At 40.4% G+C, this 17,980-nt stretch overlaps 1 protein-coding gene across 4 annotated transcripts in view; it reads left to right on the top strand.

Moving 5' to 3' along the window:
• Positions 1-17,980, top strand: part of CHRDL1 (chordin like 1) — a 117,990-nt gene that overhangs the window by 21,453 nt on the left and 78,557 nt on the right. For all 4 annotated transcript variants that reach the window (XM_042974810.1, XM_042974808.1, XM_042974809.1 and 1 more), the window contains exons 3-4: positions 9,996-10,108; positions 12,783-12,876. In XM_042974810.1, the coding sequence (XP_042830744.1) occupies positions 9,996-10,108; positions 12,783-12,876 (207 nt within the window). The remainder of the gene's footprint in view (positions 1-9,995; positions 10,109-12,782; positions 12,877-17,980) is intronic.

The following is a 17,980-nucleotide window of genomic DNA, read 5'->3' as shown; positions in this document are numbered from 1 at the left end:
GCTTCACCTTAGGAAACTAGGAAAATTGGAGTAAATCAAATTCAAAGTAAGTAGAAGGAAATAAATTAAAAAAAATAAAGCAGAAATCAATGAAAATGAAACCAGGGAAACAATAGAGAAAAATCAATGAAACCAAAACTCCTTCTTTGAAGAGATTCATATAGTAAACATATAGGCAGGTTAATTAAGAAAAAAAAAAAGAGATAAGACATAAATCACTAATACCAGAAATAAAAGAAAGGCCATCACCACTATTAATCCATGGTCATCCAAAGGATAATAAAGGATTATAATGAACAACTCTGTGTCCACAAATTTAATAACTTAGAAACTATGAACCAATTCCTTGGAAGATACATTTAACAAAACTCATACAAGAAGAAGTAGCCTGAATAGCTTATATCTATTAAAGAAATTAAATCAATAGTTCATAATCTCCCCAAACAGAAAGCACCAAGCCCAGATGATGAACTGGTGAACTTGACCAAACATTTAGGGAAAAAATAATGCCAACACTCTGCAGTGTGTCTTAGAAGATAGAAGCAGAAGGAACACTTTATGTAACTCATTCTATGAGGCCATCATTACCCTAATACCAAACCCAGGAAAAGATGTTACAAGAAAGGAAAACCACAGGTCAGTATCTCTTATGTAAATATTCTTAACAAAATATTAGCGAATTGAGGCTAACAATGTAGGAAAAGTGCACAATTTATGGAATTTATTCCAGGAATGTAAGGCTGTTCCAGCATTCAGAATCAATTAATGTAATCCATCACATCAACAGGCTAAAGAAGATAAATCCCATGATTATATCAATAGATGCATAAAAAGCATTTGATAAAATCCAGTGCTATCCAGCAAACCAGGAATAGAGGAGAATTTCTTCAACTTCATAAAGAACATCTACCAGAAAATCTATAGTTAACGTCACTGCTTTTCCCCTAAGGTCAGGCACAAGGCAATGATGTCTTTTCTCACCACTCCAATTCAACATTGTACTTGAACTCATAGCTAATGCAATAAGATGAAAAATGGAAACAAAGCATATAAAGGGTTGGAAGAAAGAAATAAAACTACCTTTGTCCACAGAAGAAATAAAACTACCTTTGTTCAGAGATGACATAATTATGTATGCAAAAAGTCCTAAAAAGTCAATAAAAAACCCTCCTGGACTTAATTAAAAAGTCCATTGCTTAACTCTCTGCTAGCAATGAACAACTGGAATTTGTAATTAAAGACAATGCCACTTACATTAGCACCAAAAAAACCAAAATACTTAGATATAAATCTAGGAAAATGTGCACAAGATCTCTGTGACGAAAACTACAAAATTCTCAGGGAAGAAATCAAATAAATGGAAAGATATTCCATGTGAATGGATAGGAAGACCCAATATTGTCAAGATACCAGGTCTCCCCAACTTGAACAATAGATTCAATATAATACCAATCAAAATTCCAGCAATTTATTTTTTGGAAATAAACAAAGTGATTCTAATGTTTTCACGAAGAGACAAAAGACTCAGAATTTTGAGCACAACATTGACGAACAGTAAAGTTGGAGGACTGACATTACCCAACTTGAAGACATGCTGTAGAGCTACATTAATCAAGACAGTGTGGTGTTATTGAAAGAAGAGACAAATCAGTGGAACATAATATAGAGCCCCGAAATAGACCCACACAAATATAGTGATCTATGACAAAAGGAATAATGAAATTTTATTGGAAAAAGGATAATCTTTTCACCAAATGGTGCCAGAACCACAAGACATCCACATGCAAAAAACAAAACAAAGCAAAACAAAACAAACAAAAAGAATGTAGACCCTGACCTTAAACCTTTCACAAAAATAACTTGAAATGGATCAAAGGTCTGAATACAAAATACAGGGGTGCCTGGGTGGCTCAGTCGGTTGATCGTCCAACTTTAGCTCAGGTCATGATCTCACAGTTTGTGAGTTCGAGCCCCGCGTTGGGCTCTGTGCTGACAGCTCAGAGCCTGGAGCCTGCTTCGGATTCTGTGTCTCCCTCTCTCTCTGCCCCTCCCTCACTTGTGTGTGCTCTCTGTCTCTCTCTCTCTCTCTCAAAAATAAAATGTAAAAAAAAACCCCTTTTTTTAAATACAAAAGTATAAAACTTCTAAAAGGTAACATAGGAGAAACTCTAGGTGACCTTGGATTTGGTAGTGAGCTTTTAGATATAACACCAAAAGCAAGCTCCATGAAAGAAAAAAAAAATTGATAAATTGGATTTCATTAAAAGTAAAAGATTCTGCTTTGCAAAAGACACTGTTGAGCAAGTGAAAAGACAAGCCACAGACTGAGGGAAAATATTTGCAAAACACTTATCTGATAGAGGGCTTGTGTCCAAAACATGCAAAGAACTCTTAAATCTCACGAAAAGGAAAAAGAAAAGAAAAGAAAGGAAAAGAAAAGAAAAAAAAAAAGAAAATGACCAACCCAATTAAAGGCCAAGGAGCTAAACAAACACCTCACCAAAAAAGATATATGGGTGGCAAATAAGTATATGAAAAAATGCTCCACATCATATGTCATTAGGGAATTGCAAATTAACCAATTAGACACCACCACACACCTATTAGAACGGTTATTACACGAAATAGACACCACCAAATAGTGGTGAGGATGTGGAGCAACAGGAACTCTCTTTCACTGCTTGTGGGAATGCAAAATGGTATAGTCACTTTGGAAGACAGTTTGAAAGTTTCCTGCCAAGCTAAACATCACCTTACTATGTGATCCAGCAGCCATCCTCCTAGGCATTATCCAAATGAACTGCAAACATCTCCACACAAAACCTGCTCACAAGTGTTTCTAGCACTTTTATTCACGATTTCCAATAATTGGAAGCAACCAAGATGTCCTTCTGTAGGTGGGTTGATAAGTAAGCTGTACATCCTCACAATGGAATATTATTTAGTGACAAAATAAGTGGGCTGTCAAGCAATGAAAAACCATGGAGGAACCTTAAATGCATATTTCTAAGTGAAAGGAGCAAGTTTAAAAAGCCTTCACACCTTATGATTCTGACCGTATGGCATCTTGAAAAGACAAAACTAAAAAGACAGTAAAAAGATCAATGATTTTCAGGAGTTGGGGAGACAGAGGAGGGAAGAGATGAACAGGCAGAATTCAGGACCTATTTAGGGCTCTGAAACTATTCTGTGTGATACTATATAAAGGTGGATATATATCATTATACATTTGCCGTAACTCATACAACCATGCAAAACAAAGTGCATCCTTCGGTAAACCATGTGCTTTAGTTAATATATCACTATTGGTTCATTAATTGTAATTAATGCATTACAAGTGCATTACAATTTTCATTACAAATGCATTACACTTAACATAAGATGGCAGTAACGGGAAGCTAGGGTGAGGTCAAGAGCGGATACATGGGAACTCTGTGCTTTCTGCTCAGTTTTTTTGTAAACCTAAAACTGCTCGAAAAAAAGAAGTCTATTGATTAAAAAAAAATAAAGAAAAAATGAGAGTGACATTGTAGCATTATAGAATAGTAAACGTGGTAATCTTCTGGTAGCAGAATTCTATGTGATTTTTCTTTCCTCTCTATATTTCTTTTTATTGTTTTATTTAGGTGTAATTTACATGCAACAGAATTCACCCTTTTTCTAGGGTACCGTTTTGTGTTTTGACAAAAGTATTCTGCCATGATGTCACCATCAGAGTCAAGATAAAAATGGCTCAATCACCCAACAGATTTACTCTGTGTCCCTTTGTAGTTAAAGTTCTTACCCCACCCTGGTCCTTGGTAACTGGATCTGCTTTCTTTCCCTATTGTTTTGCCTTTTCTGGAATGAAGATAACTGGAATCATACCATACATGGACTTTGAGTCTGGCTTTATTAATTTAGCATAATGCTTTTGAGATTCATCTATGTTTGTATGCCTCAGACATTCATTTCTTTTTATTGCTGACTGATAGTCCATTATTTGGATGTTTACAGATTTATCAAAGGACACGTGAGTTGCTTTCAGGTTTTGTTGACAATGAATAGAGTCATTCTAAACATTTATGTACAGGTTTTTGTTTGACTATACATTTTTATTTCACCAAGGAAAGTGCCTAGGAATGGGATTGTTGGCTTATATATACAGTAAGTGTAGGTTAAACTTTATAAGAAACTGACAAGTTGTTTTTCCAGGGTGGCTGTACTATTTTGCATTTCCACCAGCAAAGTATGAGGAGTTGCTTTACAGTTGCTTTACATCCTCACTAGCACTTAGTATGGTTAGGTTTTTTTGAGTTAGGTGAGTAATGATATGTAATTATGGTTTCAATTTGCATTTCCCTGCTGATTCATTATGTGTTTGATATCGGTATATCTTCTTTGGTAAAGTGTCTGTTCAAATTGTATTCCTATTTTATTTTATTTTATTTTAATTTATTTTATTTTATTTTTGAGAGAGAGACAGGGAGCACATGGGGGAGGGGCAGAAGGAGAGAGAGAGAGAGAGAGAAAGAGAGAGAAAGAGAGAGAATATTAAGCAGGCTTCACACTCAGCTCGGAGCCTGATGTGTGGCTCGATCTCATGACTGTGAGATCATGACCTGAGCCAAAATCAAGGGTTGGACGCTTAACCGACTGAGCCACCCAGATGCTCCTAAATTGTAAAACTTGTTTCCTTATTCTTAAATTTTGAGATTTCTTTATATATAAAGCTTTTACCAGAAATGCGATTTGCAAATAATTTCTCTCAGCCCATGGCATTTTTTTTTTAATTCTCTTAACACTCTTTCAGAGACACAAGTGCTTAATTTTGATGAGGTAATTTTTTGTAATATTTCTTTTATGGATTATAGTTTTGGTGTCATATCTCAGAAATCTTTGCCTAACCCAATATCACAAAGGTAGCCTTCAATGTTCTCTTCCAGAGTTCTAAAATATTAAAGTTTACGTTAAGGTGTATCTGTGATCCATCTTGAATTAATTTTTGTATGTGGTCTGAGATATAGATTCATTTTATTTCATGTTTTGTGTATGACTATCCAAACGTTCCAACAGCAGTTGTTGACAAAAAATACTGTTCCTCCATTGAACAGTCTTTATACCTTTGTTGAAAATCAATTGACTACGTAAGTGTGGGTCTATTTTTTGACTCATCATTCTATTCTATTGATTTGTCTAATCTTTTGCCAAAACCACATTGCCTTAAAAAGCATAATTTTACATTAAGTCTTGAAATGACATCATATGTGTCCTCCCAAATCTTTCTTTGTCAGTCTACGGCCATACCACCCTGAACGCGCCCGATCTCGTCTGATCTCAGAAGCTAAGCAGGGTCGGGCCCGGTTAGTACTTGGATGGAAGACCAAATCTTTCTTTGTCAGAATTGTTTTGGCTATTCTCCTTTAACTTTCCATAAAAAATTTGGAATTAGATTACCAATTTTTACAAAATATCTTGCTAATAATTGGTATTGGGTTTCACTGAATCTATAAGTCACTTTGTGGGGAATTGACATCTTCACAATATTGTGACTTCCAATTCACAAACAAGGTTTTTAGGCCTTCTTTGGTTTCTTTTATGATTGTTTTGTAGGTTCCTGAGTACAGGTCTGGCACATACCCTGTTAGATTTATAGCTCAGTATTTCCATGTTTTGGGGGAGCTGTTGCAAATGATACCTTTTCAAATTTCAGTTTCTTTTCCTTTTGAATTTATTTATTTTTGAGAGAGAGAGAGAGAGAGAGAGAGAGAAAGCATGAGCAGGGAAGGGGCAGAGAGAGGGAGAGAGAGAGTCCCAAGCAGGCTCTGCACTATTAGCATAGCGCCCAATGCGGGGCTGAGTCTCAGGAACCATAAGATCATGACCTGAGCCGAAATCAAGGGTCAGATGCCTATCCGACTGAACCACCCAGGCGCCCCTCAAATTTCAATTTCTAATTATTTATTATAGAATACATTAGCATAATCAGCTTTTGGATACTGACCTTGTATTCTGTAATCTTGTTAAATTTTCTTACTGTTTCTGGTAACTGTAAATAGATTCGTCGGGATTTTTCTTTGTAGACAGCCATATCTATGAATAGAACAGTTTTATGTTTTATTCTCCAATATGCATACCTTTTCCTTCTTTTCCCTTCCTGATTTCACTGGCACGGATCTCCACAAAGTGCTGGAGCGGACATCCTTGAGTAACTCCCAATCTCAGGGAGAAAGTGTTCTTTTTCCATAAAGAATGCTGTTAGCTATAAATTTTTTTAAAATGCCCTTATTAGGTTGAGGAAGACCCTCCTTCTACTTTGCTGAGAGTTTCTGTCACGAATGAATATAGAATTTTGTTAAATGCTTTTTCTGCATCTATCGTGATAATTACATGATTTTTCTTCTCCCGTTTGCTGATATGGTGAATTAGGTTGACTGAATTGGGAACGTTGTGAATCTTGAATTAGCCTTTAACTTTCAGGATAAATCCCACCTGCTCACAAAATATTATCCTTTTTATTTATCCTTAGGTTTAATTTACTAAAATTTTAGTGAGAATGTTTGTGTCTGTGTTCAGGAGGGACGTTGGTCTGTAGACTTATTTTTGTTCTCATAACACCTTTATCTGGTTCTGATGTCAGTGTCATTCTCACATCAACGATGTAGTTGGGAAGCAATCCCTCCTCTTCATTTTTCTGAAATGTTTGGTAGAATGTTTGATAGAACTCACTAGCGAGGTCATTTGGCCTTGGAGTTCTCTTTGTGACAAAGTTTTGAACTACAGATTCAAGTTCTTTAAAAGATACACGAATATTCAGGTTCTCTAGCTCTTCTACTTTGAGCTTTGGTAATTTGTGTCTTTCCAAGAATTCATTCATTTCATCTAGTTTGCTAAATTAAGTGGCATAAAGTTATTCATAATATTCTTTTTTTTATCCTTTTAAAGAAATCCTCTCTGTTGTCCCTAATACTGGAAATTGGCATCCTCTCTATGTTTATCATTGCTGGTTTTGTGAGTTTATCAATTTTATTGATTTTATTTTAAAAAACACATGGAATCTCACTGATTCTTTATCTGTTGATTTTCTGTCTTCAATTTCACTGATTTCTGTTCTTTATTATTCCTTTCTTCTATATGCTTTTGGTTTATTTTGCTCACTTTTTCTAGTTTTTTTTTTTTTTTTTTTTTTTTTTTTTGAGAGAGAGAGAAAGAGAGAGACAGCAAGCGGGAGAGGGTCAGAGGGAGAGGAGGAGAGAGAGAATCTTCAGTAGGCTCCACACCCAGCACGGAGCCCAACATGAGGCTTGATCTCAGGACTGTGAGATCATGACCTGTGCTGAAATGGAGAGTCAGCTGCTTAACTGAGCCACCGAAGCACCCCACCTTTTTCTAGTTTCTTAAGGTATTGGTTTGAGAGTTTTCTCCTTTTCTAATATAGGTGTTCTAGTGATCTAGGCCTTTGAGTACTTCTTTAGCCAAATCTCACTGATTGTGACATGCCGTGTTTTTATTTTCATTTGGTGCAAACTATTTTGTAACTTTCCATTTGATTTTTTTCTTCAACCACAGGCTATTTCTGAGTTACCGGTATATTAAAAGTGGTTGTCTTCATGCTGGAATTGCGTGTAATGTTTTTCACGTATATACATTTATGTTTTTACTTTGTTCTTTCTGGAACTTTGTGCAAGTTTTCCAGGTTTCTACATTAAGTATGCATTGCTTTTCTAAGACGAAAACAATTACTATAAAATGACACTCTACGTTTTGTAGTACTTCTTCATTTACAGAGTTTCATTTACTCCTCCAACCTCTGCTTGAGAAGCAGATAATCTGTATCCCACAGGTGTGGAACACAGATTGGCAGGTTTTTTAACTTTAATTTTTTATTTTTTTTAAGACTGATAGTTTCACTGACTTGCTCAATGCCACACAGGTAGAGCTGGTTTAGAATTCAAACCCACATTTTCTGACTCTCCCAGCTCATTCTTCCGAAGAAGTTGGAAACAAAGATTTGAAAAGTAAATTGGAATTTATTTTTGGGTGGTTGGAAAAAAAATCATTGAGGGTCTTGAGTGAGTGGCTGCTTGAGACAATGATCTTAGTGTAGCTTTTTTTTTTAAATGTTTATTCATTTTTGAGAGAGAGCGTGAGTGGGGGATAGACAGGGGGACTCGAGGACTCCAAGCGGGCTCTGTGCTGACAGCAGTGAGCCCCATGTGGGGCTCGAACTCATGAGTTGTGAGATCGTGGCCTGAGCTGAAGTCTGACATTCAACTTAGTGAACCATCCAGGCGCCCCTTTCAGTGTAGTATTAATCTGAATCTCTGATTTCTAGTGAGGTTGAACATCTTTTCCTGTTTATTGCCTGTTCCCATTTCTTCTTCCCCCAAATTGTTATTCATGTCTCAGGTAAATAGATCATCTTTCTAATGGATTGGTTGGTCCTTTACTTATTAATTTAAATGATCAAAAGTTCCCGATACTCATAGTTTATTTATTGGAAAGATCTTCTCCCAGTTTCTTGCTCATCTGCCTTTTCTTTATTCAATTTGCTCATCAGCGAAATGTGTACTGGAGAGTGAGGGAAACTAATATGTTTGCTACAAGAAGAGTCTTGGTTTGTTTTGACCTTGTGTGTTGGGAAGCAGGAGATAAACGAGGATGGGATTCGGTGAATCACATGTTTGGAGATTCATTTACCAGTCAGTTGTTAACTGATTACATTTATTGGCCCCAGCGTAGTAGGCCATGTGATAGAGAGCAAAGAATAAATGTTGCCTGCTTTTTTGAAAACAAAAAATTTAATGTTTATTTTTGAGAGAGAGAGAGAGAGCATGAGCAAGGGAGGGGCAGAGAGAGAGGGAGACACAGAATCCGAAGCAGGCTTCAAGCTCTGAGCTGTCAGCACAGAGTCCAATGCGGGACTCCAACTCAGGAACCACAAGATCGTGACCCAAGCTGAAGTCGGATGCTTAACCAACTGAGCCACCCAGGCGCCCCAAATGTTGCCTGCTTTTGAGGAGCTTTTACTTTGATGGAGAAATAAGACCTGTAAAGTAATACAAGAAACTGTGGCACAAGACAGGCTATGGCTATGAAAGTTTCTTTTCATCAAAGGGGAAGGGGACATTACTTTGGAGCAAATGGGGAGTTGTTTACATAAGAAACAGTCTTTGAGTTGAATGAGAGCAAAGACTACGGATATTCTTGCTCACCATTTTATCCCCAGCAGTTAGCAGAATGCCTGACAATAAGTGTCCAGGGCGCCTGGGTGGCTCAGTCGGTTAAGCGTCCGACTTTGGCTCAGGTCATGATCTCGCGGTCTGTGAGTTCAAGCCCCACATCAGGCTCTTTGCTGTCAGCAAAGAGTCTGCTTCAGCTTCTCTGTCTGTCCCCCTCTCTCTCTGCCCCTCTCCCGATTGTGTTCTCTCTCTCTCTCAAAATAAATAAATTAATTAATTAAAAAAAGAGTAAGTGTAAAATACTTGGTTAATAATTGAATGATATTAGCATGCATGGGCAAAAGCCATTTATAGGAACTTAACACAGTGCTTTTCATTCATTACTCCTACACCACCACCAGGCAGCTCTGAGAAAGAGAGATCAGCATTTCAGACCTTAGCTTGCATTTCCAAAGCAAGGAGCACAACTTCTTCCAAAAGGACACCCGACATGCTCTCTTATCTTACCATTGGAACAGAGTGGTAATCAGGATCTTGGCTTCACTGAGGCAAACCTGGGTTTGACTCTCATGTCAGTTACTTGCTGGTTAGAGGACCCTTGATTTCCCTCATCTATGAAATGAGATTAATGGTAGTGCCTACCTTGTTCGATCATCGTAGGATCAAATAAGCAAAGCATGTAGAACACGGAGCTCCTAGAAGGGCTTCTGGAAATATCCCCTATGCCTCTTCTCTTGAAGTACCCTAAAACAGATGGAAAGTGTGATTGCCTTTGGATTTTATGACTTTGTCTGTGGTTTCTAACTGCCCTATTCTCCATCTCCTTCCTCACAGATTCAGAGACATATTGTGTGTTTCAAGACAAGAAGTACAGAGTGGGTGAGAGATGGCATCCTTACCTGGAACCTTATGGGTTGGTTTACTGTGTGAACTGCATCTGCTCAGAGGTACAATCCTTCCCAGCATATGATTACCCAGTTTGCTCCTCAGACATATTTCCTTTGCCTGAATGGCCGGGAAGCATGGGCGGTAAAAGCCTAAGAAAAGTTAGGAAGCAGCTTCTATGGAAAAACAAACATCTGACTTTTTCATCTTGTTGCGTTTTGGTTTGTTGCCTTTGGGATCCCTGAGTATTTGCTTGGGACAGATATTTATAGTCTCTTAGCCAAATGATATGGGACATGGTGGGAGAAGGTAGAAGAGTTTGATTCCCGGGAATGGGGAAGCAAAGCTCAATTAGAATACCTGGATTGTAAGACAAAACCGTTTTCGAAGATCATGTTCAAGGCTGGCCTTTAGAGAAAAGATGAGGACAGGTTATACACTGGTTCCTTGGGAGAGTGTATTTTTTGTTGACTCCACCAGAAACTATAATTAGGATCGAGGCTGTGAAACCTTGGCCTGTACCTGCTGATGATTGGAGTTCCCTTGGCGTGGCCTTGGCTCCTGACCAATCATTTGGAGAGGTGTTTGGATACATTAAATGCCATCTTTGCAATAGACAAAATAGGCAGTATCGTCTTCTTTCTGTGGCCTTGACCCAGGGCCACAGGTGTGGTCCATCTTTCTGGATAAGCTTCTACCATCACATAGTAGGCCAGGGTTTCTCAATCTCTACACTATTGACATTCCGGTACAGATATTTCCTTGTTGTAGGGCCCGTCCCGGACTGTGTAGGATGTTTAGCAGCGTCCCTGGCCTCTACCCAATAGACACCAATAGCATCAATCCCAGTTATGACAACCAAAAATGTCTCAAGATATGGCCAGAGTTGCTTGGGGAGCAAAATGACCCCTGGTGGGGACCACTGCACTAGGCCAATTGGGAAAGGAAGCCTTGTACCAGGCCTTGAGAATAGAGAACTCTGAGCAGATGGAAAGAATTTTCAAGACCAGCCTCTCACGTGAGACCTTGTGGAAGGACTGTATCTCCTCCCTAGTGCCCAGGTAGAACAGAAGCAGTCACTTGCAAGCCAGATTCTTTTGCCATTTAAACAGAAATTTGGGCTTCTAGAATCTTAAGGATGTGAAAATCTAAACTTGGGGCAGTAGGAGGTAATATTAAGAGGCTACCGGGCTCCAGGGTCAAGACAGACCATGTTTCCAATTCAGGCTCTGCCACCTGTGAGCCGTGTTATGTTGGACAAGTTACCTAACCTCTCTGCGATCCCTTCAGCTTCTTTTTCTTTAAAATGGGATCATGATACTATGTATTTCATATGGGTGTGGTAAGGATTAAATTCACTAATACATTTCAGTTACAACAGTGCTTGGTCACAGCATTCAAGAGACATCAGCTGCTGTCATCGTCATCGTCATCGTCATCATCACTATCACTATGACTGTTATTTTTGTTAATTTGTTAACTCTAGAACAGAATTCAGTTCAATGCATTAAGGAGGCATCAGCGTAGGCCTCAGCCAGAAGGAGTGGTTTCTGATGTGCTTTGGTGATTTCAGTTCAAGATGATACCACCTGGCTCTGAGGAGTGTGGCACAAAAGGAGACTCTGTGGTGTTTCCAAATGCAACACTCCAAAAATTTGTTCTAGAAAGTCCATGAGAAAAGAAAAAGGTTTCTGGTAAGGTCATTTGGATTTGGATCAAAGAAGCCTGCCTCTTTAAATGGCCAGGGCAGGTATCAAATAGGGCATCTGGGGACTGATTAACTGCCTGGTATGACAAGATTGTGTCAGATTCTTGACCCAACACATTGGAAATGGACAGCTAACCCTTGGGGGCTGAGCTTTGCTGTCTGCAGGGCAGGGAAAATGTTAATATGATCCCAAATCCAACAGCTCAAGGGCTGGCATCTTCTCTTTCCACATCCTCTTTGTCACCCTCTTCCCCCACAAGAGCGTGATAGATGCAAGTAACCCTTGCTTGGAATGAATTATGGATGGAAATATGCTAATGCCCAATTGATTTCCAAAGGCCTCCCATGATCTAGCAATGGCTGAGAGCTGTCAGAGCTAGGGATCTTGTCATTGTAAATTGGGCAGGGACCCAGTCACCGCCCTCCCCCTCCCCCTCGCCCCCACCACCAGGCACACTAGGTAATCCGCTCAATTCCAAAGCCTAGCTTGTTCTCCGAAAACTTACGACTGAAACAGGAAAGGCGGAGAGGAGGCATTCAGCCTGCTGGACCCAGGCAGAGTTACGTGGAATCCAAGACCCATGTGTCAGGGATGTCTCCATGCCCAGGGGTGGGTAGCAGCTAAGGGGGGGCCCATCACTGGTTATCCCTTCCCTCAGGTGGTATTGAGCAGGTGATTGTGTAATTAGACTAGGCTCTTGTGGATGTGCAGCTGGAGCCAGAAAGGCTAGAAACACCACAAAGCCAGGCCAGGAGGAGCTTTTGTCCGCAGTTGGTGGGAGGCTTTGAAAATGAGAGCAGTGGTGACCCCAGCTTCAGAAAGATATGCCAGCCAGCTATCCACCAACCCAGCAGACGTGCTAGTGATGAGAAAAGGGAAGAAAATGCTGATTTCATTCAGCTCCTTGGGAATGCGTCATTCGCTGTCTGGGTGAGTCTCTGCGTGCCTGTTTCCCAGACTGGCATGACCACAGGTGACCTTTGAAAGACATTCATTTTTTTTCTCGTGGTTGCCTCCTCTCTTTCAGAATGGGAATGTGCTTTGCAGCCGAGTCAGATGTCCAAGCCTTCACTGCGTCTCCCCTGTGCATATTCCACATCTGTGCTGCCCGCGCTGCCCAGGTAAAACCAGATCGCCTCTCTCTTTCCCCGCTGTGGTTCTCCTTCCTCCCTCTTCCACCCAAGCCACTCCATCTGCCTAATTCCCCAGAAGGGAAACTTCCAGACAGAAATAACAATAGGACGCTTTTAGGCAGGCCATGCTGGCCCCTAAATGCTGTTTATAGCCCAAGCGGGGCCCATTCTAAGCTCTAATAAGTTATTGGGTACCCAGTAACAGATTTTCATTGGGCTTTTAATCATTTGAAGGTGGATGTCAGTTGGGGGAAGGGAATTGTGGCCCAGAGAGTTCGTGCCATAAACAGCCTCTTCCTGCCATGGGCAGCAGGCACCAGAGGAATTGTAGCATGGCGGCACGTGTCTCAAGCAATTAGTGCTGGGATTGCATAAATCAAAGGAGCTGAACCAGTGAGGTTTATGACAGTATAAAGCTGCCTGCCTGCTGAATAGTCACCTCCTCCAGACTGCACAGTTATTATGTACACATTGTTAAGAGCAAATCTAAGGGGGAGGCGGGCAGAGACTTTCACAAGGCCGTTAGAACCGTCTACTTTGATGGTTTGCGGCTAGGGTGTTTGTCTGAGGCAGCGGCTCCCTCAATGACACTTTGTTCACGTCTGACTGGGGCCTGGCTCCCACACCAGAGGCATGCAGGCGTGGAATGATTAAGAGAATGCTGTGGGCCGGACAGCAGGCCTAGGAAAAGCTAAGTGATGGCCTTGGGATCTGGGCAGTAGAAGCCTTGTGGCACGTAAATTGATCTTTTTTTCCTCTAGGATGGAGGTTCTTGAGGTGGAGTCCGTGGGTGGGCTTTATGGGGTCAGTGAACCCTCTAAAACGGTTTCATTTTTGGTGTAATAATGTCTACATGTAAACTCCTTTAGAGACGATCCATAATCTTACAGGTATTTGTAAAGGGGGTGTACGTGACCCTACGAACACAAAGGACCACTAGTCTAGGGCGTAGGTGGTGCTTTTTTTAAGTAGTAAAGAACTTCCAGAACTTAAAAGAGAGGAACCCAAAGTGTCAGGGCAGCAATGGTAGGAATGGGGCTAGGAATAAGGTTCAATGAAAATGCAGTTAACATTTCAGTTATAGGGATGGAGGTGTTTAATGGAGAAGAAGCCCCCAAACCCTCTCGGTCACCCCCTTTGTGAACTACACTTTCCTGGATCAGAAAATACACGCTGATGAACACAGGGACTTCTTTCCCCCATGGCAAAAGATCATGCCATGTCATACACTTATCATTCTGAATATTGATGATGACAGTACGTGCTTCAAGATGTAAGAGACTGACCTGGCAGAAGATCTACCTGCAAGTTGGTTTTTGTAATAAATCCCTAAATGAGGCTTACAGGTTTGATATTTCTTTCTTTGCTGCTTCTACTGAAACTGGATTACGAAGGAGAGGTTTGGTAGGTGGGAGCAAAATTTCCCATTAAAAAGGCCAATCTGGAGATTTTTTTCCACTTTGTTTTCCACCGGAAGCCTCCAAAAGTGGTCTCATGCCATAGGAATGTATCGAAGCTATGTAGACATTGTTCTTCCCTGGGAGGGAGGTTGAGGCATGACCCAGATACAAAACACAGGGCCGAAGACGGTAGAGTGCAATATGGCTATCACCTACCCCAGCTGCAGAATAGGAAGCAAGTATTGAGAAAAAGCAAAGTATAAGCCAGCAGTTCCTTTGGGAGAAAAGACAAGTTGTAAAGGAATCGAGGCCATCAATACCAGAAAAGAGAAATTTGTCTTTAAGGCTTATTTAACAGTTCTTTCTGTGGGAGGTAGTACGAAGGTTCCCCAATCCTTATATGCAAAAATGTCTTTATTTTGCCCTCATCCTTGAATGATAATTTGGCTGGCTAAAAAATTTCCCTCAACACTTTGAAGATACTAATAAATGGTCTGTTGACTTCCTTCCTTTGGGGATAACAAGTATGGTGTTGGATTGTAGTTCTTTTCTAGGCAACCTGTTTTCTCCTTCTTCCAGCTTTTAAGATTTCCTCTTTTTCTTTGATGCACATGACGAATGGTGTAGATATGTGATTTATTTTTCTTTAGCCTGCTCAGTCCATCATTTTTTCAGCCAAAAGACGCAAGTTTCTCTTCAATTTTTACTCATGGTTTTTCTGAACATTACATCTTACCCTTCTTTTTTCCTCGTTCTCAAAGTTGCCTTTGACATATGTTTTTGCAGCTCATTTAATTTATCCTCTATCTCTTCATGCTTCTTTTATTTTTTCTGTCTTGGCATACTCCCCGTAATGATATATTACTTCAGTTCTGTCCTCCAATTCGTGAATTCTTTCTCAGGTCTTTTCATGCCTACTATTCAGGCCATCTGTTGGGTTCTGTTTGTTCTCTTATTTTCAATAACTGTATTTCCCCCCAAGTTTTTGAACTACATTTTAAAATATCTACATATTGCTGTTTTATAAACCCTTGTTATTATTTCTTGGGACCTTATTCTTTATTTCTTTAATGCATTTAAATGTTTATTTAGGGTCCATTTTAGATAGGTTAAATGTTTGTATTTTTTCCTGGTGTGAATTCTCAGTCGTACTGGGTTTCTTGACGGCTTTTCTTAGATCTGAATTTCCCCTTGTTTTCTAAAATGTTTCTTTGCTTGTTTGCTTGGATAAGGCCTTCCTTCCTGATGGAAAGATTGTTCCAGGCCACACAGTTCACTTAGCTCTGAACCAGGTGTTTACATTAGTGTTTACACTAGTGTTTACATTAGTGTTTCAGCTTGGGCTCCCTTATGCCTGGATGGTCTATTTCGACCTCTGTTTTCTTGTGCAGTGCTAGTCCCTGATAATGATCCTGTACTGTGACCTCAGCTACAGCTGCCTACCTTGGGAGAGCCACCTCAGGTGGGCAGAGCTATGTCCATCCCTGTTTACATGGGAGGAGTGGGGCCCTAGTCTCCACCTTTACATGAGAAGCCACTTGGAGGCCATAGTTCTTGCCCGGCTGTCTGGTCCCAACTATCTGTATCCAGTCTTAGCTGCCATATGGACCATATGGCTTTGGCCCCTTCCCTTTATTGCTGTACTTTTGTTCTATGTTTTATTCCACAAGGAGTCTTGTTTTTGTTTCTGGGCATGATTTTGCAGTTTCAAAGTTTTTATTTATTGGGGCACCTGGGTGGCTCAGTCAGTTAAGCATCCAACTTCGGCTTGGGTCATGATCTCAAGGTTCGTGGGTTCGAGCCCCGCATGGGGCTCTGTGCTGACAGCTCAGGGCCTGGAGCCTGCTTCGGATTCTGTGTCTCCCTCTCCCTCTCTGTCTCTGCCCCTCTCCTGCTCACACCCTGTCTCCCTCTCTCTCTCTAAAAACCTTTTTTAACTTTTTATTTATTTGTTTGTTTACTTACTCCCTCATTTATTTGCTCATTTTTCTTTATTGTTAGTTTTACATTTCATCCCTCACTCTTTGGTGGGAAAAGAGCAGGGAGTTCTCTCCTGTGTTCTCATGGCCATATTGAACAGGAATGCAAACCACCTCTTCTTGCTATTGAAGATCAAACAAGAGTGAACAGGTTTAATTAAACCATAGCAGAGAAGAATGGAGTTTGATAAAGGGATGAACTTTGGGACACGGTGGCTGTTAAATCCCAGAATAAATGACTAAGGAGAATTTCTGTCTCTTTACAGCATATTTCTGTAAGTAAAAAGGTACCCACCCATCTGAGATAAAGTTGTCACTGTTCTGCTTTGAGACAGGGCACTGGCTGTGATGACTCCTCTGTATTCCTTCTGCCCCAGTGATTATTAGGCATGAGGAAACTCCTGCCTTCAGGGCCACAGGAATGTTTGGTCAAAGGAAGGGGCTCTAATTTTCTGTCTTAACCCAATGGAAGGCACTGTGATGAAAATGCTTTCATTGCAAAGTAGAAGATTTATAGGCCAGGATGATGAACAAGTTCTGTATCAAAACGAGAAAACAAATGAGGAAGCTATATACCCAAGGTTTGGCCTTGCATACCATTCTGTAGCCCTATTGACTAGGGACGTTCATATGGTTGGAGATGGATTCAGTGGGAGGGTCCTGCTAGATACGCCTGGAGCTCAGATTCCGTTGGAGAAGACACAAGAGCCTTCGCCCCCCATTTGTTTCTCTGTTCACCCTGGTTCTTGCTCTCCAGACTCCCTACCCCGGAAATTTCCGAGGTTCCCACCTGTATTTGGGGTTGTCTCCTGCAGTTCCTGTTGAACTGTGGCAATCAAAGTACACACACTGCTTTTCCAGAATTACCAGAGAGAAATCTATATTGATTCCCATGAAGAGAAAACGAAAATTTTTTTTCATCAGGGCTTCCCCAAGTATCTGGGGCAGAGAGGTCAGGTCTTGGTCACATATGACAGCGTGCTCTACTGTGCCTGAAGAGGCAGGTGCTGCATGGAAGTTAGAACATTTCTTTCTTTTTTTTTTTTTTTTTTAGACTTATTTATTTTGAGAGAGAGAGTGATCAGGGGAGGGGCAGAGAGAAAGAGAGAAGGAGAGAGAGAATCCCAAGCAGGCTCCACAGTGTCAGCGCAGAGCCCGACTCAGGGCTCAGTCTCATGAACCACGAGATCATGACCTGAGCCAAAATCAAGAGTCAGATGCTTAACCCACAGAGCCACCCAGGTGCCTCAAATTTAGAACATTCTTAATGACAAAGTCAAGACTGCACAGAAGTCAGAAGGGTCACTAAATCCAACCCAGTCAATAAGCAGGACTCTCATAGTCCATGATATTGAGAGATTTATAGGAACAAAATTCCAGATCTCTTTTGGTGAAGTGGAGTGGTAAAGCGGAGAGGAAGAGAGAAAGGACAGGGCTCCTTTCCTTTTGTTCTTTATATATAATTTTATCATGAAAAGAAGACTTTTATAGGCACCAGGAGTCTAAATCATGATACTATCTACAATTGTTTTAATGGCTAATCTTAATTCGCTACTCAGAATTCAGAAATTTGGGTTCCTGTTGGGGTTTTCTAGCATCCGTGGGTCATTAAAGAGCTGTTATAAAATTGCCAACATACCTGATTTTATCTCTTACCAGAGACCTAATCCACAGCGTTCCCTATTGGCTAACGGTGAAAAAATATTAGTTCCA

This window comes from Panthera tigris, chromosome X, assembly GCF_018350195.1.
Source record: "Panthera tigris isolate Pti1 chromosome X, P.tigris_Pti1_mat1.1, whole genome shotgun sequence".
Lineage (NCBI taxonomy): Eukaryota > Metazoa > Chordata > Mammalia > Carnivora > Felidae > Panthera > Panthera tigris.
This window is presented reverse-complemented; position numbering and strand designations above follow the sequence as displayed.